We start from the raw sequence: 26,670 nt of genomic DNA on the forward strand, positions 1-26,670 counted from the left end.
CATGAGAGACAGAGAGAGAAACAGAGAGGGAGAAGCAGGCTCCATGCAGGGAGCCCGACTTCGGACTCGATCCCGGGTCTCCAGGATCACACCCTGGACCGAAGGCAGGCACTAAACTGCTGAGCCACCCAGGGATCCCCTAGTTAGTACATTCTATGAATATACTATAGTTTCTTTATTTTACTGCTGTGGACATCTGGGCTGCTTCCAGTTTTGGGCTGTTAGAAATAAAACCTATGGGGGACTTTTTCTTACAAGACTTTTGTGGACATACTTTTCATTTCTCCTGAGCAGAAGTACCAAAAAGTGAATTGCAAGCGCTGAAACAGATGAGTATTGTATCCTTCTGCATATAGTACCCTGAGAAAGACACATCACTTAGGAAGGATTCTGGCTGGGAATACATAACCTGAATCTGATCATGAAGAAACATATCGGACAAGCCTCAAATAAGAGATATATTATTTAAAAATAAAAGGACTGTGTTCTTCAAAAATGTCAGTGCCACACAACGTAAAAGCCAAACCTTCCAGGTTAAAGGAGGCTGAAGGAAGACACATGATAAAAACAGGACGTGATCCTAAACTCAATTCTCTACTTGGGAGTAGTGGAGGGGGAATGTTATAAGGACATTATTGAGTTAATTGACAAAATTGTGATATGGATTAAAGTATTGTCAGTGTGACATTTACTGAAGTTGATAACTGCACTGTGGTTATGTAAGAGAATATCCTTATTCTGTGGAAATACTACCATATTTAGAAATAAATTATATGGAGATGGAGAAAGGAGAGTGTGAAAAGGATGTGAGAGAGTATGCCATGAGCAAATTACAAGTGATGGAAGAAATGAGGCAAAATTCATCAATAGGTTGATATGGTTTGTGTATATTCTTTCTACTATGCTGGCAATTCTTCTGAAACTTTGAAATTTTCCCTAATAAAAAGGGGGGGGGGAAACAAAGTTAGCATTTTTCCTTCTCTTTCTGAGGTATTGATTGATCCATTCAAATTTCCTTAATTTTCATTAGTTTTATACTTTGTGCCAATTTTGCCATTTTCTAAAGAAATCCATTTTTTCCAAGTTTTCAAATATACTGGTATTTATATAGTATATTTTATAATTTTAAAAATCTGTTTTGTCTGTGGTTATTTCATGTTTTGTAACATACTGTGTTAATTCATATCATCCACTCTCCTTGATTGGTTTTACCAGAGGTGTATCTTTTTAGCATTTTCTTCAAAGAATCAACTTTTGGTTTTCTGAATCTTTGCCTTTTTTATTATTTATTTCAGTGATTTCTGTTCTTACAGCCTGCCTTTTTTTTTTTTTTCTCCCAATTTTATTTTATTTACATTGTTACCTCTTTGAGTTGAAAGATTAGCTCTTCTTTTCAGGATTTGTCTCCCAATGTGTTTAGAAGCATAGTTTTCCTGTTATTATCTTCTCTGGGTCCCACCAGTTTTGACTGGTAGTCTTCCACTATAATATTTCATAATGTTCCTTATTGTTTCCTCTTTAATGGAATGATTATTTTGCTGCATAATTTTTGTTTCCAGATTAGGATGTTGTTGGCTATCTTTTTGTTACTTCATATATTGTTGCAATGTGGTTGGAGAATATAGTTTATTAGATCTTCAGTCTTTGCAATTTGAGTCTTCTTTTGAAGTTTAGTATATGGTCAGTATTTGGGAAAGATTCGTATGTGCTTGTAAAGAATGTTTAATTTGTATTTGTTATAAAGTTCTATATATTTGACCAAGCTTGTTTCTTAATATAAATCTTTTTTTTAAAGATTTTATTGGGATCCCTGGGTGGCGCAGCGGTTTGGCGCCTGCCTTTGGCCCAGGGCGCGATCCTGGAGACCCGGGATCGAATCCCATGTCGGGCTCCCGGTGCATGGAGCCTGCTTCTCCCTCTGCCTGTGTCTCTGCCTCTCTCTCTCTCTGTGACTATCATAAATAAATAAAAAATTTTAAAAAAAGAGTAAAAAAAATAAAATAAAGATTTTATTTATTTATTTATGAGAGACAGAGAGAGAGAGAGAGACAGAGATATAGGCAGAGGGAGAAGCAGGCTCCACACAGGGAGCCTGCTGTGGGACTCGATCCTGGAACTCCGAGATCATGCCCTGGGCCGAAGGCAGGCACTAAACCACTGAGCCACCCAGGCATCCCTCTTAGTATAAATCTTATGTTTCCTTAGTTTTTGTTCATCTATTATTTTGTAAGAGATCATTTAAAATAGGCTACCAGAGTGCATGGGTGGCTCAGTTGGTTAAGCATCAGATTCTTGATTCTGTTCAGGTCATGGTCTCAGGGTCGTGAGAATTTAAAGATGTACCAGAAAGTATAGAAGGAAGAGTGTAATAAGATGCATCTGTTGTCTAGCTTCAATAATGGTCAACCTTTTGTCAATCTTGTTTTATTGCTCTCTGCTCCACTTCTTAAAACAGCTTAATCAGGGGCATAATTGGCATACAATAAACTACATAAATTGTACAGTTTGATACCTCTTGGCGTATGTATACATCCATGAAACTATCACAAGTAATTTAGTGAATATATCCCCTTTACACTCAGGAATTTTCTCATGCCCCTTTGTAATCCCTTCCTCTTGGCACCTCCAGGCAACCACTGAATTGCATTCTATAACTGTAGTTTAGTTTGCATTTTTTGTACTATATAAACAGAGTCATACACTGTATACTATTTTTTTTTTGGTCTGACTTTTTTCACAGAACATAATTATTTTGAGGGTATTGTGTGTTTCAAATTCATTCTCTTTTATTGGTGAATAGTATTACATTGCATATCTGTAGTACAAATTGTTTATCCACGTACCTGTTCATGGACATTTGAGAGTCTTTTCCAGTTTTTGACTATTGCAAATAGAGCTGCTGTGATGTTTTGTGTTTTCCTTTCGAGTGAATAGTTAAGGGTGGAATGGCTAGATCATATGTAAGTGTATGTTTCACTTTTAAAGCAATGCCAAATTGTTTTCCAAAGTGAATATACCAGAGCACATGGGTGGCTCAGTTGGTTAAGTGTCTGCTTTCGACTCAGGTCATGATCCTAGGGCGCTGCATCAGGCTCCCTGCTCAGTGGGGAGCCTGTTTTTCCCTCTCCCCCTGCTCAGGTTCTCTCTCACTGTCTCTCTCACTTTCTCTCTCAAATAAATAAATATTAAAAAAAAAAAATAAAAACCATTTTACATTCCCATTCGCTGTATAGGAGAGTTTCGGTCCTTCTATATTCTTTGCAACACTTTAAATTTTAGCCATTTTAATAGGTATGTAGTGATACCTCATTGTGGTTTTGATTTACATTTCTCTATGACTAACAGTGTTGAGCATCTTTCACATGTTTATTTGCCATCCTATGTTTTCTTCGGTGATATGATAGTGAAAATCTTTTGCCTGTTTTTTAAAATTTGGGTTCTTAATTGAGTTTTGAGAGTTCTTTATACTGGATACAGATCTTGTATCAGAGATTTGCTTTGCAAATATTTTCTCCCAGTCTGTAATTTGGCTTCTCCTTTTAATAAGTGTTTTTGTGGAACAGAAGTTTTTTTTTAAATTTTTATTTATTTATGAGAGAGAGAGAGAGGCAGAGACATAGGCAGAGGGAAAAGCAGGCTCCATGCACTGGGAGCCCGATGTGGGACTCGATCCCGGGTCTCCAGGATCGCGCCCTGGGCCAAAGGCAGGCGCCAAACCGCTGCGCCACCCAGGGATCCCGGAACAGAAGTTTTTAATTTTGAAGTTTGGTTTCTCAATTTTTTTCTTTCATGGATTATGCTTATTTTAAAAAGGAACATTTTTTTTTTCTTTAAAAAAATGTTTTTTTATTAGAGTTCAATTTGCCAACATATAGCATAATACCCAGTGCTCATCCGTCAAGTGCCCCCCTCAGTACCGGTGACCCAGTCACCCTATCCTCCCTCCTACCTCCCCTTCCACTACCCCTTGTTTGTTTCCCAGAGTTAGGAGTCTCATGTTCTGTCACCCTCACTGATATTTCCCACTCATTTTCTCTCCTTTCCCCTTTATTCCCTTTCACTATTTTTTATATTCCCCAAATGAATGAGACCATATAATGTTTGTCCTTATCCAGTTGACTTACTTCACTCAGCATAATACCCTCCAGTTCCATCCACGTTGAAGCAAATGGTGGGTATTTGTCGTTTCTAACGGCTGAGTGATACTCCATTGTATACATAGACCACATCTTCTTTATCCATTCACCTGTCGATGGACACCAAGGCTCCTTCCACAGTTTGGCTATGGTGGACATTGCTGCTAGAAACGTTGGGGTGCAGGTGTCCCGGCATTTCACTGCATCTGTATCTTTGGGGTAAATCCCCAGCTGTGCAATTGCTGGATCGTAGGGCAGTTCTATTTTTAACTCTTTGAGGAACCTCCACACAGTTTTCCAGAGTGGCTGCACCAGTTCACATTCCCACCAACAGTGTAGGAGGGTTCCCTTTTCTCCGCATCCTCTCCAACATTTGTTGTTTCCTGCCTTGTTAATTTTCACCATTCTCACTGGTGTGAGGTGGTATCTCATTGTGGTTTTCATTTGTATTTCCCTGATGGCAAGTGATGCAGAGCATTTTCTCATGTGCTTGTTGGCCATGTGTATGTCTTCTTTGGTGAAATTTCTGTTCATGTCTTTTGCCCATTTCATGATTGGATTGTTTGTTTCTTTGCTGTTGCATTTAATAAGGTCTTTATAGATCTTGGATACTAGCCCTTTATCTGATACGTTATTTGCAAATATCTTGTCCCATTCTGTAGACTGTCTTTTAGTTTTGTTGACTGTTTCTTTTGCTGTGCAGAAAAAACGAGCATATTTTGGATTGATTATAGATTTATAGACAATATGAAAAGCTAGTACAAAGAGTTAACCATATACCCTTCACCCAGCTTTCCTGAATGCCAACATCTCATTACATAACCATGGTACATTTGTCAAAACTAAGAAATTAACATTGATACAGAACATGGGCCATCCTATTATATTATATATTATATAAATACTACATAATATTATAATATATAATTATATATAATATATTTATATATAATCTAATAATCTAATATATAATTATATAATATAAATTACATAAAAATTCTTTTATATATTACTATCTATTATAATATAGACATATTTATAAATATATATTTATATATATTTTATATATATTATCTATTATATATAAAAATTCTTTGCCTGGCATTTTTTTGGGGGGTATCAATCAGATGGTGGAATAATATTAAACTAAGATATCCTATAATTACACTTATAAATACTTCAATAAAAATGAACCCTTTTTTTTTTTTTAAGATTTTGTTTGACAGGGAGCACGCAGGCACAAGTAGGCAGAGGGAGAGGGAGAAACAGTCTCCCCGCTGAGCAGGGAACCTGATTTGGGATTCCATTCCAGGACCCCGAGAGTGTGACCTGAGCCAAAGGCAGACACTTAACCAGACTGAGCCACCCAGATGCCCTGAACACATTTTTAAAGGCAGTTGTGTGGCGTTATTTCCATGTGCAGGACCCCAACCTAAGTACCAGTTGATTTAAATTCCTCAGTGTAATGCTGTTCATGTCAAGGTCAGACTCAACATTTAACAACATAATCAAGTAAACTGACCTAGACATCATGTGCAGATAGAAAGAAATCTTCAATGTGTGGTTTTTTTTTTTTAATAAGTAACTATTCAAGGTTGCAGAAGTTACAGGATAGGATAAAATTTGAGTGTCAAAGACATTTTGTAATAGTTTTATATCTGATCAGCTGTGGACAAGAGGATGAAAGAACATATTTCCTATAGTTCAAAAGTAAAAATTAGCGTTCATATCAATTTGTTATTTTCACTCTATTATGTTCTTAGGCAAAAATACCTATTTTTACTCCTTTTAGAATCTAAAATACTTTGTGTTTTAATAAACATAATGCATGATATTGTGTTTACTACATGCTGTCACAGTTACAGTGCTTTAAAGTATCTTATTGAATTCTCTTAACAGTCCCATGAAATAGATAATACTATTTTGAGGAAATAGGCACAGAGAAATAAATGTTTGTTCAGTGAACTTGCCCAACATCCCACAGGCTATATAACTCTAGTCTACATTCTTTTAACCATTGTGCTAGACCAACTAGCAAATTGTCATGGGTGAATGTATCTTGTAATATTATGCACCTCCCCTTGCCAAATACCTCTATTATTGTGACCTCCTGAAGGAATGGTAAGATTTCCATTACTACATCCCTTTTATGAAGTTTTATCTTTTTTTCTCCATTAATAGTTAAATGGAGTACCAAATTCAACAACAGTGGTCATGACTTGAAACCTTTGCCTCTAAGTTATACTAGTAATTATAACTTTGCACCATAACATAGCTGATGTGGTGGAGATCGATTGATCTATTTACCTATAAAGGATATAACTTTTTAAAACACTTTATCAGGAAATATTTTAATGAAAAATCCATGAAAGATAGCCATGCATACACTGGGCATATTACTGGAATGCTATCCCAACTTAAATTTTACTTTTATTACTTTTCACTTCTCATCGGATCCTAATAATTATTTGCTAAGGGCCAGAGCTTTTGAATTTGTTGCTGTTTAAAGGTCTTGAGGAAGTTACAGCAATTTCAGCTCTTGGATTTTAAAAATTAGGTCACTCTACATATCAGCTGAAATTTGGCATCATTTTTGTTTTATTTTTTCATGAAATTTGTTGATGGATTTTTTAAAGATTTATTTATTCATGAGAGACAGAGAGAGAAAGGCAGAGACATAGGCAGAGGGAGAAGCAGGCTCCTCACAGGGAGCCCAGTGGGACTCGATCCTGGATCCTGGGATCAGGCGCTGAGCTGAAGACAGACGCTCAACGGCTGAGCCACCCAGGCGTCCCATGTTGATGGATTTTTAATGGTTGCTGCAAGTTTTTCTACTGTTTTTTTTTTTTGTTTTTCTACTGTTTAAAATTTTGGAGAATAGTGCTAATATTTTATAACAGGGTCCCCTGTTTGCAAAACTTTTTTTTTTTTAATGTACATTTACATGTATAAATAAAACTGATCTGTCCTATTTCTTAGACAGTCATTGAGAAGCTGCTTGGGTGATTTTTTGTTTTTGTTTTTGTGTATTTGTTGGGAGAGGAGGGTCTCCATTAAGGAGAACCTAAAGCTAGAAAACGCAAAGCTAGATTGGTGGTATTTTTACCCCTTCCACTTTTACCCTCAAAATTATTACCCAGAAAATCATTTTGTTTTCTATAAGAATATTATACATATGCAGTATATATATGAACATATTCATAGACCTATTTTTATTTGAAAATGGTTTTTTAAAATTTTGGAAGAAGAAATTACTTGTTGACTATTTGCCACGTGTCTTTGCTAGGTTTTCTAAATAATGTTGATTGGTTGTATCATTTAGATTAGAACATCAAGTGCATATAAAAGGAAATCACAATTTGATTGGCAGCATTTGTAGCATTACTGTCTTGATAAGATAATAAGTAGGTAAAGTACCAAAAAAAAAAAAAATTCTTTTCCAAGTTTGGGTAAAGAAAAATTTAAAATCTAATATCTGCTTAACATAGGTTTTCCTTTAAAGATGATTTTTTCAGCATGTGGACTCTACTTTGGTTCATTTTGTTATAGATTTACTGTTTTTGATCCTTTAAACATTTTTCTTGCTCAAGATGTCATATGGTCACTTTTTGTTGAAAAGCATACACACACATACACCACACACACACACTTTGTAACTACTGGTACTTGTGACTGCTAACGCTTTCAGACTGGATGTTAGTAAATATTTTCGGTAAGCACAATACTACTAGCATGTATGATACTCTTGTTTCACTAAACTCTGTAAAGCTTGGTATCCCTAAATGGCAGGCAGATGAGCTTTTTCTAAGATCTTTAGTTACATCTACTCTGAAAGTGGATACCTTTCTTTTTGAATGGTGAATCCATGCCACATTGGTAGAGAGAGGCTGACAAGAAGGGATAAATATCCTCTTAGTTTCCAGGTTCTTATGTGTGTGACAGAGTGGTGGGTGGGTAGGTGAGTTGGAGTGGTAGTGATGAGGTGATGGTGGTGATGGGAAAGGAATAAAAAATGATTGAATTTTCCTCTGCTCAAAACAGTTCTCTACCGTATATTTGCAAGATTTGGCTTTTTGGGGCTGGCTTAAAGTGGTTAGGAATTGGTTCTCAAAGAATTTATGTTTTAAATGTAAGTGAAGATAGATATACATGCACAGAAACAATTTAACGAATGAATAGAAAGTAACAATTATCACTCATTTTTAACTATGGGAGTGTGTCAAGGGCTCACAGATTGTCCTTGATCTTTTTTTTTTTTTTTTTTTGATTGATTTTCCTTGATCTTGATGTGATTTCTGGTGCTGAACTTCTTAAGTCTGGAAACTCATATCTTCAGTCTTGGCACTTTCATAGTGCAATTTTAGGAAGTTGCTTTAATAGCATGGAATTAGGCCTATTGAGTTATGCAAAAAGTGCCTTCAGCCAATATGATGTGATCCACTTATCCTTAAAGTGAGGGTTGCATATCTGATTGACCTGGGAAAGGTGTTGAAAGTAAAGACTCCCATTACAGAGATCCTTTCTTAGGATAGCTCAGTCGAGTTAGAGTGCTTTTAGGGCATTTATTTTATACTTTGATAGTTTAAAATTTTGTGGCAGTTATTAATTAGTGATAATTTTTATTATATATTTTAGACTTATGAAGAAGAAAGTTAAGGTTTTATCTCTTATAGGTCCATTGTTTTACTAGGATCTGTTATTAAGTAGAGACTGAGATGTTAGAGATGTTTAAGTGATACCATTGATAAAGCTATAAATAAGAGGAGGAATAGGGAAGATATATAAAGAATGTATTATATACTAATGGCAAGTGTAGTAAGATTCTCCAGAGAAACAGAACTTCCGTGTCTGTGTGGTGTTTTTTTTTGTTTTTGTTTTTGTTGTTGTTTTTAATGAGGCATTGGGTCACACAATTATGAAAGCTGAGAGGTCCCATGATCCAAAGTCTGAAAGCTGGAGACCAAGGAAAGCCAGTGATACAATTCATGTTGAGTCTGAGGGCCTGATAAACAATGGTGCTTGAGATATACATCCCAGTGCAAGGGTTGGAAAGAGATGTCCTAGCAATGAGGCAGGAAAACAAACAAAAAGGGCAAATTCTTCCTTCTTTTGCCCCTGGTTCTATTTAGGCCCTCAAAGGATTGGATGGTGCCTACTACCCACATTGGGAGGGCAGTCTGCTGAGTCCACTCATGCTAATGCTAATCTCATTTCCAAAAAATTCAGAACTTAGAGCAGTAGGATTTGATTATATGATATTAAAAATAAAGATCATGAGATTTAATGTCTGTTGGCCCCCCCTACTAACTGTGGATATATTAGGACTTATATACATACACTTACATGCGGAGATCCTGATGATAAAACTAATATATGCTTGTGGTAGAAATTTAGAAAGTATAGAAAAAGATAAAGAAAATAAGGGGGCATTACCACCAAAATTGTAGTACCCACAGTTTTGGATATCTTAAACTTTGGCTGCCCCAGATACATACATATAAACACACACGCACACACACACACACCTGAGAAACAGTGTAAAAGTCTCAATAAGGAAATACATAATAAACAATGATGTATCAATATGAAGTTTTGAAAAGTAATATATTCTTGTGGCTCAAAATTCAAAAGGCATAGAGTTATTATTTAGTAAAAAATGCTCTTGTATTGCCCTTGTGACTCTGCCATCAGTTTTCCTCCTTGGATACAACCAAAGTAGTGGTTTTTTGTTTTGTTTTGTTTTGTTTTGTTTTTTTTAAGGTTTTATTTATTTATTCATGAGAGACAGAGAGAGGCAGAGAAGCAGGCTCCATGCAGGGAGCCTGACGTGGGACTCGATCCTGGGTCTCCAGAATCATACCCTGGGCTGAAGGCGGTGCTAAACCACTGAGCCACCTGGGCTGCCCCAAGGTAGTGCTTTTTTTTTTTTTTTTTTTTAACTATTTCGGAGAAATTTATGCACATAGAAATACTTTTAGTATACATGTACACACATGTTATGTATGTATATGTTATTATGTACCTTGTCCTCCCCCCCTTTTTTAGTTTTAATTTTATCGAAATAATATATCCATATGAAAGTCAGAGAGCTCTAAGATTTATTTACTTATTTTGGTTTGAAAGAAACCACTTTCATTTCTTAGCTGATTAATTTTATATTCTTTGTCTCTAAAATAATTGCTTTAATGTCAGTTTTAGTGTTCTAGTGCAGATAATCAGATTCTCTTTAAGTACATGTTGGTAGTAAGTACATGGTAGTTCTGTCAGTTTTAGTGTTCTAGTGCAGATAATCAGATTCTCTTTAAGTACATGTTGGTAGTAAGTACATGGTAGTTCTGTCATAATTCGGATTAGATCAGTGTTCATTGTTTATGTAATTATGACTTATATAAATGCTATTCACAACATGATTATTTTTTCTTTTCTGTACTACCATTTTTCCTCCTGTAACTAATATTTGACTTATTAAATTTGCTTGTTTTTCTGTTCAATGACAAACTGTCTACCATTTATATAAATCTGTACTTAAGATTTTCAAAGACTTATCATCAGATGTGCTGTCAATTTCATCTTCTAAAAGAAGGTTCTTCTGGAGTTTCTGGTAACCTCCAACCTCCAGGTTGTTCCCTGTTCTCTGTGTATAGCTGTCATGCTAGGATTTCTATTTCTAGTCACCCTGGAGATTCCCTTTCACTCTGTCATCTCAATACCATATTGTTGTAATTATTATGGTTTTATAGACATCTAGTTCCTTCACATTAAAATCTTCTTGACTGTTCTTACTGCTTATATAAATTTTAGAATCAGCCTACCTACTTAAAAATCTTCTTTGTGTCTTCAATATGCAGTTGTCAAATATTCTGTATATGTTAGCTTGAATTGTATAATTTGAGTTTTCCATGTTGAAGCGTTGTCAAATACTAGTAATTTCAAACAGTTCTACTTAATAGAACATTTCTTGCTAAGTTTATATTTTACTGTTTTATTGTTTCTTTTGCAAATGGGAACTTTTATGTTTCATCTTGTAACTGGTGGCGATGGTGATGGCGATGGCAGAGTTGACTTGATTCTTTATACCTACAAATATAAATTGTATATTCAGAACTTCTTTTAATAGGTGGTTCTTTTTAATTTTTCATCTATAATTATCACACTTATAATTATTTCACCTTTAATTTTTCACACTTAATTATTATTTTACTTTTTTCCATTTTTATACCTTTTATCAAATTATGTAATACTAGCAATAATTCTTGTCTTGTTTCAGATTTAAATAGGGTTATTTTTAGGTTTCTTCACTAACTTTGGTACTGACTTTTAGGATTGTGTATTATGCATATATGTCTCCATGGTAAACATCTGCTTGTTCCTATTTTAAGAAAATCTTGATGGATGTGTAAGTTTATCAGATGTCTTTCAGTGACTATGGAGATAATCATAAGATATTTTTACATAGGAGACTAAATAAATAGATTTTATTATATTGAACCACTTCTGAATATCAGAATTAAACTCTACTTGATCATAACAGTAGTATATTATTTCTTTGGTATGTTCCTAGGGACTTTCTTTTTTATTGTTTTATTCATGTCTGGTATCATAAGTTGTATTAATGTGTAGTATTCATTTGTGTGTGATGTTTCTCTTAATTTTGGACATCAGTGCTATGTTCCCTATATGAAAATTACTTGGAAGCTTTACTGCTGTGCTTTGAAATAGTTCAGGCAGCTTTAGAGTTATTTGTTCTTATGTATGTATGTATGTATTTTTTTAAGATTTTTATTTATTTATTCATGAGAGACACACAGAGAGAGACAGAGACAGAGACACAGGCTGAGGGAGAAGCAGGGAGCTTTTGAGACACAGGCTGAGGGAGAGCAGAAGCTCTCACAAGGAGCCTGATGCGGAACTCGATCCTGGATCCCGGATCCCGGGATCACACCCTGGGGCAAAGGCAGATGCTCAACCACTGAGCCACCCAGCTGTCCCTGTTCTTAAGTGTTTAGTAAAATTTAGAATATTATTGGCATCTAGTACTTTCTGAGGAGATTAAGTCTTTGAAAACTTTTTCTTCTGTGATAATTATCAGATACTTCTTTTGTGAAGTCTTTATTGTTTTACCTTCATGAAATTCATAATGCCTTACTTGGAATGCTGATAACACAGTTTATGGTTTTTTTAGGGCATTAAATAAAAACATTTGTCTTATATACATTTGTCTCCATTATATTGTTAAGGTTTTGAGAGCTTAGGGTAGGAGCCATCTATTTGTTTATTGCCTCAAATTCTAGCCCGTAGTAGGGGATATATTGGCTTAACAACTTTTTCCTTCTTTCTTTCTTTTGGTGATGGTAAATGTTTTACAGGCTTCCCAGTTGGCATGTGTGTTGTAAAGAGAGTTCTTCAGCTTCATCATACTACTCTCAAGATGACAATTGTGCACTAGAAAATGAAGATGTACAATTCCAGAAAAAGGTACCTTAAATAAAGTTGACAGTGTAATTTGTGTGTCAGCTTTTTGAGACTTCCTCAAAATGTTTGGAATAAAAGTAATTTCAAAAATACAGGACATAATTTTTGGTGATTTGTAATTCTTGCTGTAATAAGAATTACTCAGATAATTCTGAAAGTAAGCTATCCCTGACATATGTTTATTTGTGTTGCTTATGTTTGGAATGTTATAACATCTTTAGTTCTAGAATAGGGAGAAAAATAGTACCTATTCAGAGAACTGAAAACCAGTGGCTCACTTTTTAATACTCTAAATACTTAAAAGGTTTCAAAAGAAACCCCAGCCTTATAAGTGAAAATTTAGATATGAGGATTATATGGAGACTCTGCAATCACTGGCTATGTAGTTTTTTAATATAATTGGGGGAATTTTAATAAAGTATAATTGGAGGAATGAATAGACAAAGTCCAAAAAACCAGACCAGATGGTCTTTTTTTTTTTTTTTATCAGATGGTCTTTAAATCACTTATTATTTTATTTTAAATGATAAAAGGTGGGGGGGCCTGGGTGACTCAGTCAGTAGAGCATGTGACTCTTGATCTCAGGGTTGTGAGTTCAAGCACCACATTAGTTATGGAGCCTACTTAAATAAATAAAATGAATGATAGATAAAAGGTGAGTATTGACTAGATTTGGCTTCTCCCTATCAATATATGTATTTAAACTAAAATTGACCCTTGAATGACATGAGTTTGACCTGTGTGGGTACATTAATATGCAGATTTTTTTAATAATACAGTACTGTAAATGTATTTTCTCTTATGATTTTCTTAACACTTAATATTTTCTCAAGCTTACTTCAGTATAAGAATATGGTTTATAATATATGGAACATACAAAATATGTGTTGACTGCTTATTATTGGTACATTTTCTGGTTAACAATAGGCTGTGAGTAGTTAAGTTCTGGGGGAGTTAAAAAGTACATGGAAATTTTTGACTGTGCTAGGGCTTGGAACCCCTAACCCCTGCATTGTTCAAGGATCAACTGTATAGAAGTAATTTATACTAACTATAGAATATTCATATTTATAGCCTATTCCCCTTCTGAAAGGAACCACAGTTTACTGTTTCTTGTGAAAACATTGAGACTGTTTTTTTGTGGGTATCTATATATGGCACACAAATTAATATTTTTATTTTCCGTAAAATGTCATATTGTAAATATTCTACATTTTGACTTTCCCTTCTGCCCTGATAGTATCTCATGGACACTTTTTCATGTTGCTGTATTCTTGTTATGGCTACATTTTTATTCCATCATAAGTTATGATATATTTCTTTATTAAAAGACTGAATTGTAAAACAAAACAAAAAAAAGACTGAATTGTTTCTCAGCTTGTGTGTGCACGCATGTGTGTGAACATAAGTTTATAATTACATGCTTGGAGGGGGTGGCATGATATTTAGCGTGGATGATTCAAATTTTGGGGTTATGTTGGATTTCTGGGATAGAGCATTTAAAAATTTTAAGACTGTTCCTGAATATCTCTTTAAAGAGAGTATAATTTTATACTTTTAACTTTTACCCACAGTCTAAGACTTTGATCTAATCTCTCATGAGAAATTTGAAAACAAATTTTGTGAGAATGAATATAAGCAAAGCATTCGGGGGGGAACATACTCTTACAGAAATATGTAGGTCTGATAAATGCTTTAAAGGCTTTGATAAGCAAAGAATGAACCTTGCTTTTATGAAATTATATCCTAGAAGATACATTTAAATGGGAAGGTATCTGAAATCCTAACTTGAAAGTAAATGTCAAAAGAGAGATGACACAAATATTAAATACATATTGGATGATGTACATTCATTTTTTAGATATTTTCCAAAGTCTTACTGTTTGCCTACCACGTGGTGCTGTGTGGTAGGACTAAAGTACTTATCAAGAAATCAAATGAAGGTCTTGAACTCATTTAGTGTACATTTTAAGTGTGATGGCAAGGAATGGAATGCAGGAAGATGAACAATAGGCATGTAAACAAATAAAAGTAGAGTCAGACTTGTACAGAACAGTGTTTTTGTACAGTTTAAATACATAATATTGCTTTATATTATTTATATTATATTATATATATTATACATAATATATGTAATATATTATATTATATATATTATATATATAACTGTTTTGTGAAATAGTTTTATCAGTTACCCTTTCATCTTGTTGCAATATAGGATGAAAGAGAGGGACCTATCCATGCTGAATTATCAGAAAAAGTGGGTTCAAATTTACCTATTCCTCCAGAAGAACATAAATTAAAAGATGACTACGATGTGGATGTACAAGTAAGCTATGTTGCTTTAATGTTTAATAATACATCTTTTAAAACTACTCACCATATTGCATATTGTTACTTTTTTTTTTCAAACTTTCATGCAATTGGCTTTAATACTATTTACATCTAAGAGTACTGATTTTGAGAAATTGAAAAATTGCAGATTTAATAATAAATGTGACCATTTTCTTTGTAGTAAAAGTTTGGGTGTAAGTTCTCATTTCTTTGTAGGTTCCATTTTGGCTCACTATAATGTATTTTATCTCCAGATTATTAGATGTCGGGAAATTTTTTTCTAACTTACAACAAAAGAAAGTATTTGTATATAAAATCGAGTATTTTGATACCAAACTTTTGTCACTGATTGTGGAATATGAATTAGTAATAGGTTAAAATGTATTTTATGTGTTTCTTATATTACATCCTGAATATTTTCCATTTTGTACATCAAATTTTATGAAAATTATTAAAAACTAGAATGCTGAAGCATCTGGAACCCATTTAATGTTAGGAATAGCTGAAGAACTAGGGATATTTTATCTGGAAGAAGAAAAACTAAGGAAAAACTAAGTATCTCAAATATTAACAAAACAAACCAACTCAAAATGGGGGAGAATTCTTTTTTGAAAATACAGTTACAGCTATTTTATGACTTGATTTTGCTATCTAAGTAAAATAGTGAATTTCATTTTATTGGATCCTGGAAGATGTTTGTCAGATGTGTGTACATAAGAGTAAGAAAAAGTTCTCTGTATCCCTTCCAGTTATACGACTATCCTGAACAGTCCTACCATTGTTCATTCTCCAGAACTTTTATCATGGTATACTCTTCCTCAAATACTTTGAAGTGCTTATTGCATCTTAATAGATCTGTGCTGTTCAGTATAGTAGCCACTAGCTACGTGGGGCTATTGAGTACTGGAAATGCAGCTAGTCCAAACTGAGACTTGCTGTAAGTATTAAATACATATTGGGTTTTGGAGATTTAGTTAAAAAAATGTAAAATATCTCATTGATTTTTTTTTATATTAAATACATATTAAAATGATAATATAATATTTGATAATGTAATACTCCTTTTTTCAAGGCCTCCACCATAAACTGTAAACTGTTTATATTCCTTTGTGAATTTTTCATTTCAGTGTAAATATTTCCCCAAATGATTGCATTTTATATTCCTCTGAACTCTATACCTTGTGTTTTCTTTCTGCTTCCATACTGAGTCCTTTTTGCTTCAGAGAACCAATTATTCTAGTCCATAATAGTCCATAGTTTCTTTTTTCCTTGAACTGAGCATGAATACCTCTCACTTGATAGTTAATAAGCATTGAATGTCTGCTATGTGCCAGGGAGCATGAGGATCAAGAGAACATAGTTCTTACTCAAGACATTTACAGTATACTTGAAAAAGGGAAGGAGACCTTAAAAAAGACAATTAAGGTGTTATGGATGCTGTCTTAAGTCTATATACAGAGAAAGTAGAGGCATAGAGAAAGAGGAATGGCTAATTCTCTGTAGTGTTGGTTGTGGTGGAGAATATGCTGATAGAGGTTTCAAATATGAGTGGTATTAGGTAGATTTCAGGTTGTGGTTTGGAGGGTTGAAAGGTCCAGAGCATCCAGGAGTGACGGAGCAGTGAAAATCCTGGATTGCATTGTAATGTTACTTGTACATGCCCTGTGCTGTTGTTTATTTGTGGACATTATCTTCTAAACTGCTCTGAGGCAAGAAGTATGTGTTGTACTGTTTTGTATATTTAAATATGATTTCTGTGTTGCTACTAGCATTAATAGTAGTAAGAGGGAAATATATGTAGGTCTTGATAGAAAATAGGAAAGAAGAAAGACAAGCTCCTTTGTCCTAGTTTGTGAAATGCCATGAAAAATGTCTAGAGCTTGTATTTTAATATGAAGTATATTTCTTGGGGGGGGGTAAATGTTAGAAGATAGGATTTTTATAAAAGTACATTCTTGATACTGTCACTTTTGAATGTACTTTTATAAAATCCTATATAGCAAAAGAATACAACTGACTTTTTTTTTTTTTTTAACAGAATACTGAGTCAAAATTAAGTCCATCTGTGATTGAGACACTCCCTACAGTTGATCTACAGGAAGATTCTTCCAGTATAGTTGTGGGCAGTGAAAACATTGAAAATATTTCCAGCTCATCTACCTCAGAGATTACTCCAATCTCAAAGCTTGAGTAAGTCATAACAAAGAAAAAAAAAAAAAGAATCTCATTAGGTAATGATAGAAAAAGGTCTTTTTAAAGATAAGGCAGCTTGAGACTCAGATTTGAAGTTTAGGCTATATAGCAGACTTAAGTTACGATGCCTGTGTTTTTATTCTGCATTCAAACTCTGAAGTTGATTAGATCTCAGCCATGAAATCTCTACATCACATAAACTGAGGTTCTGCTTGTTTAAGTAAATACTTATTTGAGTAATCTTCTCTATAATTATCAAAGATTCAAATGTCGGTATTCATTTCCATCAAATATTACTGCAGCATTCCATTCATAGTTGTGTCTTTTTGTGAATAGATATGTTTTTCAAACTTGATAATATTCAGGATATGTAGGTGTAAGATTTCCTTAATTTAGAAAAATCTATTATGTCTTTCCTAGTCTATTAAATCTCTCCTGATCCTTAAAGCAACACTACAAAGAACAAAATTCCCTTCTCATACTACATTAAGTATTTTTCTTACTAAGTATTTTGTGTGTGTGTGTGTGTGTGTGTGTGTGTATACACACATATATACATATATACATATATATAATGGATACGACAATATCTGGCACATAGTAATAATATATCTGTCAATAAATATTATCATCACTACTTTTTTGGGGGGGGGGGCATAAGCACTTTTTAAACACTCTCTTTAAGAACAGAAGGGACTGGGGTGAAGGAGTGGTACTCAGAGATGTTAGAGTTGCCATTTAGGTATTTATCCTAGGTAAGGAACAAAGAAACAGGAGACTTGCTTAGAAATAACAATAGTATTTAAAATTTTTAAAATTTTTATTCCAGAAAGAATTTAAGGCTAGATATTACATATCTGAACAGTACATATTATTTTCCCATTATACTGAACGTGACTACTTAGCAAATTGGAAGTGAGTAGGGGAAAATATTAGGGTATGTATTTATAAAACAAAATTCTGAAAGTGCTTGAGAACTTTAGTGAAATGTTTTGAGATAATAGATGTTTTTTTTTTTTTTTTAAGATTTACTTATTTATTCATTCAGAGAGAGCGAAGAGAGAGGCAGAGACGCAGGCAGAGGGAGAAGCAGGCTCCACGCAGGAAGCCCGATGTGGGACTCGATCCCGGGTCTCCAGGATCACACCCAGGCTGCAGGTGGCGCTAAACCGCTACGCCACCGGGGCTGCCCAATAGATGATTTTTTGATACTATAGGCAGCAACTCTAATACTGGTAGAATATACTAACAGGAAGGAAACATTAGAGAAGATGCAGTTAAAAAAGTAATTTTATGGACGCATGAGTGTCTTAGTCGCCTAAGCATTTAACTCTTGATTTCAGCTCAAATCATGATCTCAGGGTTGTGAGATCGAGCCCCAAGTTGGGGTCCATATAGTGTGGAGACTGCTTAAGATTTTCTTTCTCCTTCTTCCCCTCCTGTCCCTCCTCGTATGTGCTAGTGTGCTTTCTGACCCCACCTCCCAATACATACATACATACATACATACATAAATTTAAAAACTTATTTTTTATGAGACCAAATACTAAACTCTGATATTTTGCTTTAAAATTTGGTAATTACAAAAAAAAAAAAATTTGGTAATTACCTATTTAATGGCCAAGGGCATTAACAGATCAAGAATCAGGAGTTGACCTTATATGATTTAAAATAGTGAATTCTTGAAAACAGCCTGCAGAACTACAAAGCATTTTTCGGTAGCTTAGATTATTTTTTGAAAATCGCTAATAAAATTTTTAACTTATGCCACATTATTTTCATTGAATTGCCAGATTGTCTTTTTTTGTTTCTATTTTTAGTGAAATAGAAAAATCTGGTACTATTCCTATAGCCAAACCAAGTGAAACTGAGCAATCTGAAACCGATTGTGATGTTGGTGACACCCTTGAAACAAATGCTCCAGTTGACCAGCCTTCCTTTGTTAGTCCACCTGAAAGGTGGGTGTGAAATGTTGTTTGCCCTTTATATAATTCTGTAATGATAGCAGTGTCATGTTTGAATGGTGCACGTGTAATTCCACTTTGTGATTGAGAGAAAGCTAATCCCTTTGTGCTCTTTTCTTGGTTTATTTTATACATGATAATTGTAACAGCTTAGGTTAGATTACATAAACTTGTTATTCAGCTAATTCTTTTAATACGTCTTTTTGGTTTCTAATAGCCTTGTTGGCCAGCATATAGAAAATGTGTCATCTTCACATGGCAAAGGAAAAATAACAAAATCAGAATTTGAATCAAAAGTTTCAGCAAGTGATCAGACAAGTGGTGATTCAAAATCTGCATTGAATACTTCAGATAATTTAAAAAATGAGGTAGGTATATGACTTGGACTATTTCTTACTTTATATTATGCATTTTTATTATTAGCTTATGTTGCAGTTTGCTAACCATATTTGCCATAAAAATCAGTGATTAAGTAATTAATGAGGAATATGGAACTGAGGCTAGCTGTGTTCCTTGAGGGCAAGTGGTTACTTTTTGGGTACTGTTGCCAGTGTATTGTTTATACATAAAGTTGTTCCAAGTATGAACTTTGTATATAATTAAGTGGTTTTCTGCTGCCATCAACTGTAGGTGCCAGATACATAATGTCTTTAAGCAGTTTCTCAGAGAGCTGTATAGAAGAAGCTATGATTATTGAATTCAGGTATCTTCAGGCTGAACATAAGTTTAACTCCATAAACAATGTTAAATTTAGGCTCTTCAGTTATTTTAAAGAGATATTTTACCTTTTGTTTGTTATTTGTGCACAGACTACAAACTAGATCAGCTTATATTGAAGAGTGTGCCATTTACAATTATACTATCCTCAATTATACTTTCCAAAGAAAGTTTTACTTTCTTTTCTCCTTTCGAGTTCTGCTTTGACTTTGTATAGAGGCCAATGCAGAATTTCCTAAAGAAATGTTGGTGGAGAAGTCTGGGCTCCCTTCAGGTAAGAAGTAATGGGGTAACAGAGATGAAGTCCACTCCATGAACTTAAAACATGTGGAATCAAAGAGTAATTTAAAGTACTGAGTACTATCGACATTTGTTCCCTTTTAATTTGGATCTTCTGTTCTCTACCTTCCCTTTCATATATTTTCAGTGAATATGTACTCACAACTAACTAAACTTCATTCTGGAGACTTTACTATTACTGTACCGGCTATTTTTATGATGCTTCTTAAAATTACAGGAGCAACATTTTGTAGTCCACCATCTTGAAGGAACTAATTTTCTCAATGAAACCAAATCAGGCATATATTATAGTTCAGTTGTCCACAGCCATAAATAAAATTAGGCAAACATTACAAAAATATCTTCTTTGGAACTATGTAAGTATCAGATGTGAAATTCAAGCATGGCAGCCAGTTTTGTCCTAGTTTTTCTTTCTCCTTAACCATTAGCGGACTGAAACTAGTCTTCATAACCTAGGATGTAAAGATGGATGATGAGTCTATGCTAATAGGCAAAAATGGTGTAATTTTTAACTGTATTAATATATCCTAAATAAATTAATATCCTGGAAAAATTATCAGATAATGAGCACATAATGAAATATCTGGTAGTTTTATGTATTGTCCAGTTCAGGATAATTGTTTCCAGTTAAGTTTGTGTGACTGGAGAGTTTTTTTCTCATGCAGGTAGATCTTTGTGTTATCCTTGTTATCTCAAGAATCTGTAAGACAGTCTTTGCCATTCTTAGTTAGAAGCAGTGCTTTACCAAGTATTTTTATTGTATTGTTTAGTTTTCTTATTTGTTGCTAAGAGTTGATAGTGATTTATTTGCCTGGGCCTCAAAGAGCAAAAGTATGTTCCTCTACTTTTGTATTTCATTTAGTATTGGGCTTTATTCTTAGGTACTTAGGTTAATTTTTATAAATATGTTTTTTTTTCTTATTTTCCCATTATGTTCAGACTAGGTTTTTATTTAACTTTTAAAGTTATGGTTTACTAGGTCTTTACATTCTGCTATGTATTTTTTTTTTATAGCCATATACTTCATTTAGTCAGTTAGCCTGTTCTGCAAAACACTTCAAGATGGAGGTTGTATGGGAGCCAGTTTGCTGTCTTTCTAGAGAAAGATTATGGGTTTTTGTGTTCGTGTAATTCTAATAAACTAGTATATTAGTGTAATTCTAATATTCTAATATCAGTCCTTAAAAGTATACTTTAATATAGCAAATATTAGGGTTTTTTTTTTTAGATTTTATTTATTTATTTATTTATTTATTTATTTATTTATTTATTTATTTATTCATGCATGAGAGACACAGAGAGAGAGAGGCAGAGACGCAGGCAGAGGGAGAAGCAGACTCCATGCAGGTAACCCGACACGGGACTCGATCCCGGGTCTCCAGGATCACACCCTGGGCTGAAGGTGGTGCTAAACCGCTGAGCCACCTGGGCTGCCCAAATACTAGTATTCTTAAAAGTGTGCCTTACAAAAATAGCATATGTACACTATATGAGATTTGTGCTATTTACCAGAGTAAGTCATCTAAATAGATGTATACTTCTCAAAGAACTTTTAATAAATGTTATGCATTGCTTTAGGAATACAGAAATAAGCAATGGAATTAACATACTTGTATACAGTATTCAGATTATGGGGAAAAAATTACAAATTGAATTGTGTGCCTTTCCCCAGTTATATTTCTTCTCTCCTCTTCAGATAGAACACCTGTGTCAAATTCAGCGTGTATATGTATGTGTGTAAGAATGTCTTTTTAAACTTTTTCCAAAACTACATTATTATAAACAATACATACTATTATTTGGTATATTTGGACATAATATAAAATGATGTCATTCTTAAGTATCATTTTCCATACCATTGTTTTGAGATTTGTCTGTTCATTATTTATACTGTTATATTTCACTACCACAATTTGCCTGTTCTTCAATTAGTAGATATTTAGGTTGTTTCTGATTTTTTGATATTACAAACAGTGCTGCAATAATCATTTTCATACATACTTTCTTAGACACATGTGCATGTTTTCACTCATATTTATACATAAGAGTGGAATTGGGTCACAGGGTATGCACATTTACTTTTATTGCTAAATTGTTTTTAAGTTTATTTATTTATTTAAGTACTCTCTGTACCCAGTGTGGGGCTAAAACTCAGACCCCAAGATTGGGAGTTGCCATATAACTTCACTTAGTGACTTAGCCTGCCAGGTACCCCTAATATTACTAAATTTTGAACTCCATTCAGCAGTCTGAGAGATGTCCCATGGTTCAACAGACATGCCACACTTGAGGGTACATCAGATTGGTATAATTTATTTAGCATGTCTGGTGTTCATTTGCATTCCCTGGTTGTCACTGAGATTGAGCATTTTGTATTTTCTCTTTGCTGAATTTATTGTTCCTTTTCTCCATTATTGATTTGTAGGTAGTCTTTGTAGTTTTAGTAATCCTTTATTAAAGGTTGCATATATTGCAAATACTTCTTTCAGCTTGTGGCTATTGTACCATGTATTTTATGGTCTTTCAATACATTTAAATTTTAAAATTTTAATCCAGTGAAATGTGTCAGTCTCTTTCTTTAAACTATTATTTCTTCATGTTGTTAAATCCCTTTATATATGAAGATTTTTCTCTACCTTCTTTAAAAAGCTTTTTCTTTAGACTCTTTATGTTTTTAAATCTACCTTAAATTTTTATCTGAATGGTCATCTAAAATTAGCTTTCTTTAAGCATATATTATATATAAACATATATTATTTTAGCTTAGATTTTAAGATGGATGCATTACAACTATAGTATTTATTAGTTTATGTAAGGAATTGTTTGTTTACGATACAGAGTTGTTTTTTTTTTTTTTACAACCTATGCTTATATTGCTAATGTGAAGGAATACATCCTATGGTGCTTGTGATGCTTAGGTAGATTTCCACAAGAATACATCTTGTGGTGCTTGGGTAGAAGATTTTCAATTATTTCAAGGGAAACTCACCTTTTAAGCAAACCAAAACTTTTTACCTATCATTCTGAAATGTTTTCTGTCAACTATAAAATTTGACTTTAATTTTACAGGAACATTTGTATGTACTTTTACAGTTTATTAATCTGTTTTCTCTGTATTCTTTTGTATTTCTTTCAGAGTTCTGATTATACAAAACCAGGGGAAATTGACCACCCATCTTTAACAAGTCCCAAAGACCCGGAAGATATACCAACATTTGATGAATGGAAGAAGAAAGTTATGGAAGTAGAAAAAGAAAAAAGTATGGAAGCATTGTACTTCTTTTTTTAATTTATTTTGCTTTTTTAGGGACTGGTTTAAATATTCATTTCTCTCCATAGTTGGTAAAATAAAATAAAATAAAACTTTTGAAAACTTTTTAAAGGTGAAAGTTGTGTAATTACCAACATACATGATTTACCTGTATATAACTACATAGTTTTAATCTTAATTAAAATCCATTCTTGTAAATTGAACTCTAATTAAAAAAAAAAAAGAAAAAAATTAAAACAGAAACCAAACAAAAAAATAAAATCCATTCTTGTAAACTGTTAAATGAGGAAAAATGAGACAAAGTAGACAGAACAGTAATCTTCATTTCAATTTATAAGAGGAAAATTGCATGGAAACTTTGTTGTTTTTGTTTTTGTTTTTGGTGGGCGCTTGTCTGGGATATGAATGAAACTTTAAACTATAAACAGAGTTGGACAAAGGTATTGCCCTTTGTTTTTGAAAGAAAATCTCAGAGTTAAAAATTCTTAATGTTATAGAAAGATAGCATCTATCCTTAATAAAATATGTATGCACAATATTTTGATTGTCACAATAAGCTTGATTTTGAGACTCGTATTATTTAGACATAACTCAAGTAATGTGAATTTTTGCAGTTAATTTGGTTTGGGGGGTATTTTAAAGCCAGTGAGGTAAAGCATTTTGAATTTCTTAATGGGTTTTTAAAATGTTCTCTTAAGTATTAAAACCTGTTCTTCACTACACGTCAGCTATTGCTTTTGAGATCATTGTTGGGAGTATTTTAAATCATAGTCATCATATATGTACGTTTATAATAAGGTTTGTCTGCAGGTCAGTCAATGCATCCATCTTCTAATGGAGGTCTACATGCATCAAAAAAAGTGCAGAAAAATCGAAATAATTATGCCTCAGTAGAATGTGGTGCCAAAATTTTGGCCGCTAATCCAGAAGCCAAGGTACTTAACTGTAAAATTCTTCTGTACATGTGAGACACTAATAACTTTTTAAAATAAAGGCAGCAGTTTGCTGAAAACTATATTTTAACATGAGCTTGCTCTTTTTCTGATTTACTAATACATGTAGGATTATGCTTTTAAAGACATTTTCTTGTATGAATTCTTAGTTATATTGGTTGATACATTGCACCTTTTTTTAGACTTGGTAAAGACTGTTTTTTTTTGAGAAGTTATAGGTTCACAAGAAAATTGAGAGAAAAGTACAGAGATTTCTCTTACATCCCTTACCCCAATATATGTTTAGCCTCCTCCATTATCTATATACTTCCCACCAGAGTGATACATTTGATTCATTTACATTGACACATTGTCACCTGAAGTCCATAGTCTACCTTAGGGTTCACTCTTATCATATAGTCTATGGGACAAATGTGTAATGACATGTATCTCCCATTATTGTATCATACAGAGTAGTTCTACTGCCCTAAAAATCCTCTGTGCTCCACCTAGTCATCCCTCGCTCCCCTCAACCTCTGGCAACCACCAATCTTTTTACTATCTTCATAATTTTGTCTTTTCCAGAATGTCATGTAGTTGGAGTCATATTGTATGTAGCCTTTTCACATTGGCTTCTTTCATTTAGTAATATGAGTTTAAGTTTTGTCCGTGGCTTGATAGCTCATTTCTTTTTAGCGCTGAGTAGTATTCTGTTGTCTCAATGTGCCACAGTTTATCTTGTCATTCACTGAAGGGCATTCATCTTGTCTTTTAACTTTTAAAACCTGTTTGAAATTTTAAAAGAAAATACTAATAGAAAAATCATTTTTCCTTTATAATAACAGACATTTAATTTTAAACATTTTATTATAAGGCTAACTTTACATTATAGACATAACTGGTAAATTTTAGCCTTTTTATACCTTCTTCTCAAATAAGCATTTCAGAATCTTGCTATTTTAAGATCTAAAAATATAGAAATCCTAGAAATCTTTAGAGTTGAAGTATTTTTCCTTAAGTAATTTATTCCCTTCCCCCTTTTTAAAATAGAGTACATCTGCTATTCTTATAGAAAATATGGATCTTTATATGTTGAATCCTTGCAGCACTAAAATTTGGTAAGTAATATAAAATTTAATACAGTGCATTCTATGTATATACATCCTCTGTTAAGCTTTTATGTTAGGATTAGATTGATTTGTTCATGTCACTTAAAAAGTATTTATGATTGATAGGTGCTTGTATTATACTTAATTTAGGTCCGGCTTGTACTGTACTTTCTTAGTTTTCCTAGAAGAAGTAATTCCTGAGCTAAATCTTCAAGGATTTGTAGGAAGTCACAAATGAGAGAGACGGAGATATTCAGGAACTGTAAGGATGTGGAGACAGTGCTAAAAGGATTGTATTTCTTATGGGCAGCTATATGTAGAAGCAACCTGAAGAAATTATTTTAGGATAAGAATAAAGGTATAATTAGAGTAATCGTGAAAGAGGAGACAAATTTAGTTTACCAGTAGTTTAGTTTACCAGGCCATCCAGTGCTGTATTTATCTTAAAATTTTTTGAAGTTTGTTAAAATACTGTGGAGGGCAGTGTTTAAGTAAGAAAATGACATGATCTCATTGGTATTTTAAAGAAGGCTCGTCCTCAAAGGATGGCCTACAACAAAATGCAACTGGGATTACGGAAACCAGTTAGGAACCTGCTTTAATTAAGGCATTGGCAGTTTAGATATAGAAGAGAGGGGGGATATAAAAGATATTTATAGCAGATCAAACTGGCAGCTCTTGGTTAGTAATTGGATGTAGAGAGAGTCATCTAGGAAATCTCCCAAGGATTTTGGCTCCTACTTGGGTCTGTGATTCTGCCATTAACTAAGAATATAGGCAAAGGTATAGGTGATATACCAACAATTTTATTAGATTAATTGCTCCAAAGCCGCTGTTCAAAAAAGAATTAAGATAAATCACCACCATCATACTGATTTACTAAAAATACATATATTGAATTTTTTTTTTTAATCTGAGGAGAAACTCTTTTAAGATAATGCTTATGTTTTCTGTTCTTGGCTTTCCTTTTGGTACATTTAGGTTCATTTTGAAAATTAATACCACAAATTACTTAAGGGAATTAAGGGATAATTTGAAAGTCTACTTTTTCTTCTGTCATAAATTGGAATTGAGGAAATGATTATCTGAGATTGTAATTAAACTGTTATTTTGAGGTTTGTTTGTTTTTTTTTTATTTGTAGGCACCTCTATAGTCAGTAACAGCTCAAGTTTTTATGCTCCAAATTTTTGTATTTCAAACAGACATGCTGGGATGAAGTTATATGAAGTAGTCATAGCTAT

The 26,670-nt window shown here is 33.4% G+C and overlaps 1 protein-coding gene across 6 annotated transcripts in view; it reads left to right on the plus strand.

Annotated features, from left to right (window-relative positions):
* The window catches only part of SUCO (SUN domain containing ossification factor), an 86,402-nt gene that overhangs the window by 16,616 nt on the left and 43,116 nt on the right, over positions 1–26,670 (plus strand). For 3 of the 6 annotated variants that reach the window (XM_072733041.1, XM_072733042.1, XM_072733043.1), the window contains exons 2-9: positions 12,503–12,611; positions 14,827–14,937; positions 16,981–17,132; positions 18,956–19,093; positions 19,317–19,467; positions 23,253–23,376; positions 24,186–24,322; positions 25,370–25,437. In XM_072733041.1, coding sequence (XP_072589142.1) covers positions 12,503–12,611; positions 14,827–14,937; positions 16,981–17,132; positions 18,956–19,093; positions 19,317–19,467; positions 23,253–23,376; positions 24,186–24,322; positions 25,370–25,437 — 990 coding nt within the window. The remainder of the gene's footprint in view (positions 1–12,502; positions 12,612–14,826; positions 14,938–16,980; positions 17,133–18,955; positions 19,094–19,316; positions 19,468–23,252; positions 23,377–24,185; positions 24,323–25,369; positions 25,438–26,670) is intronic. The other 3 variants (XM_026001278.2, XM_026001280.2, XM_072733045.1) reach the window with 1 other exon arrangement.

This window comes from Vulpes vulpes, chromosome 13, assembly GCF_048418805.1.
Source record: "Vulpes vulpes isolate BD-2025 chromosome 13, VulVul3, whole genome shotgun sequence".
NCBI classification, from domain to species: Eukaryota; Metazoa; Chordata; class Mammalia; order Carnivora; family Canidae; genus Vulpes; species Vulpes vulpes.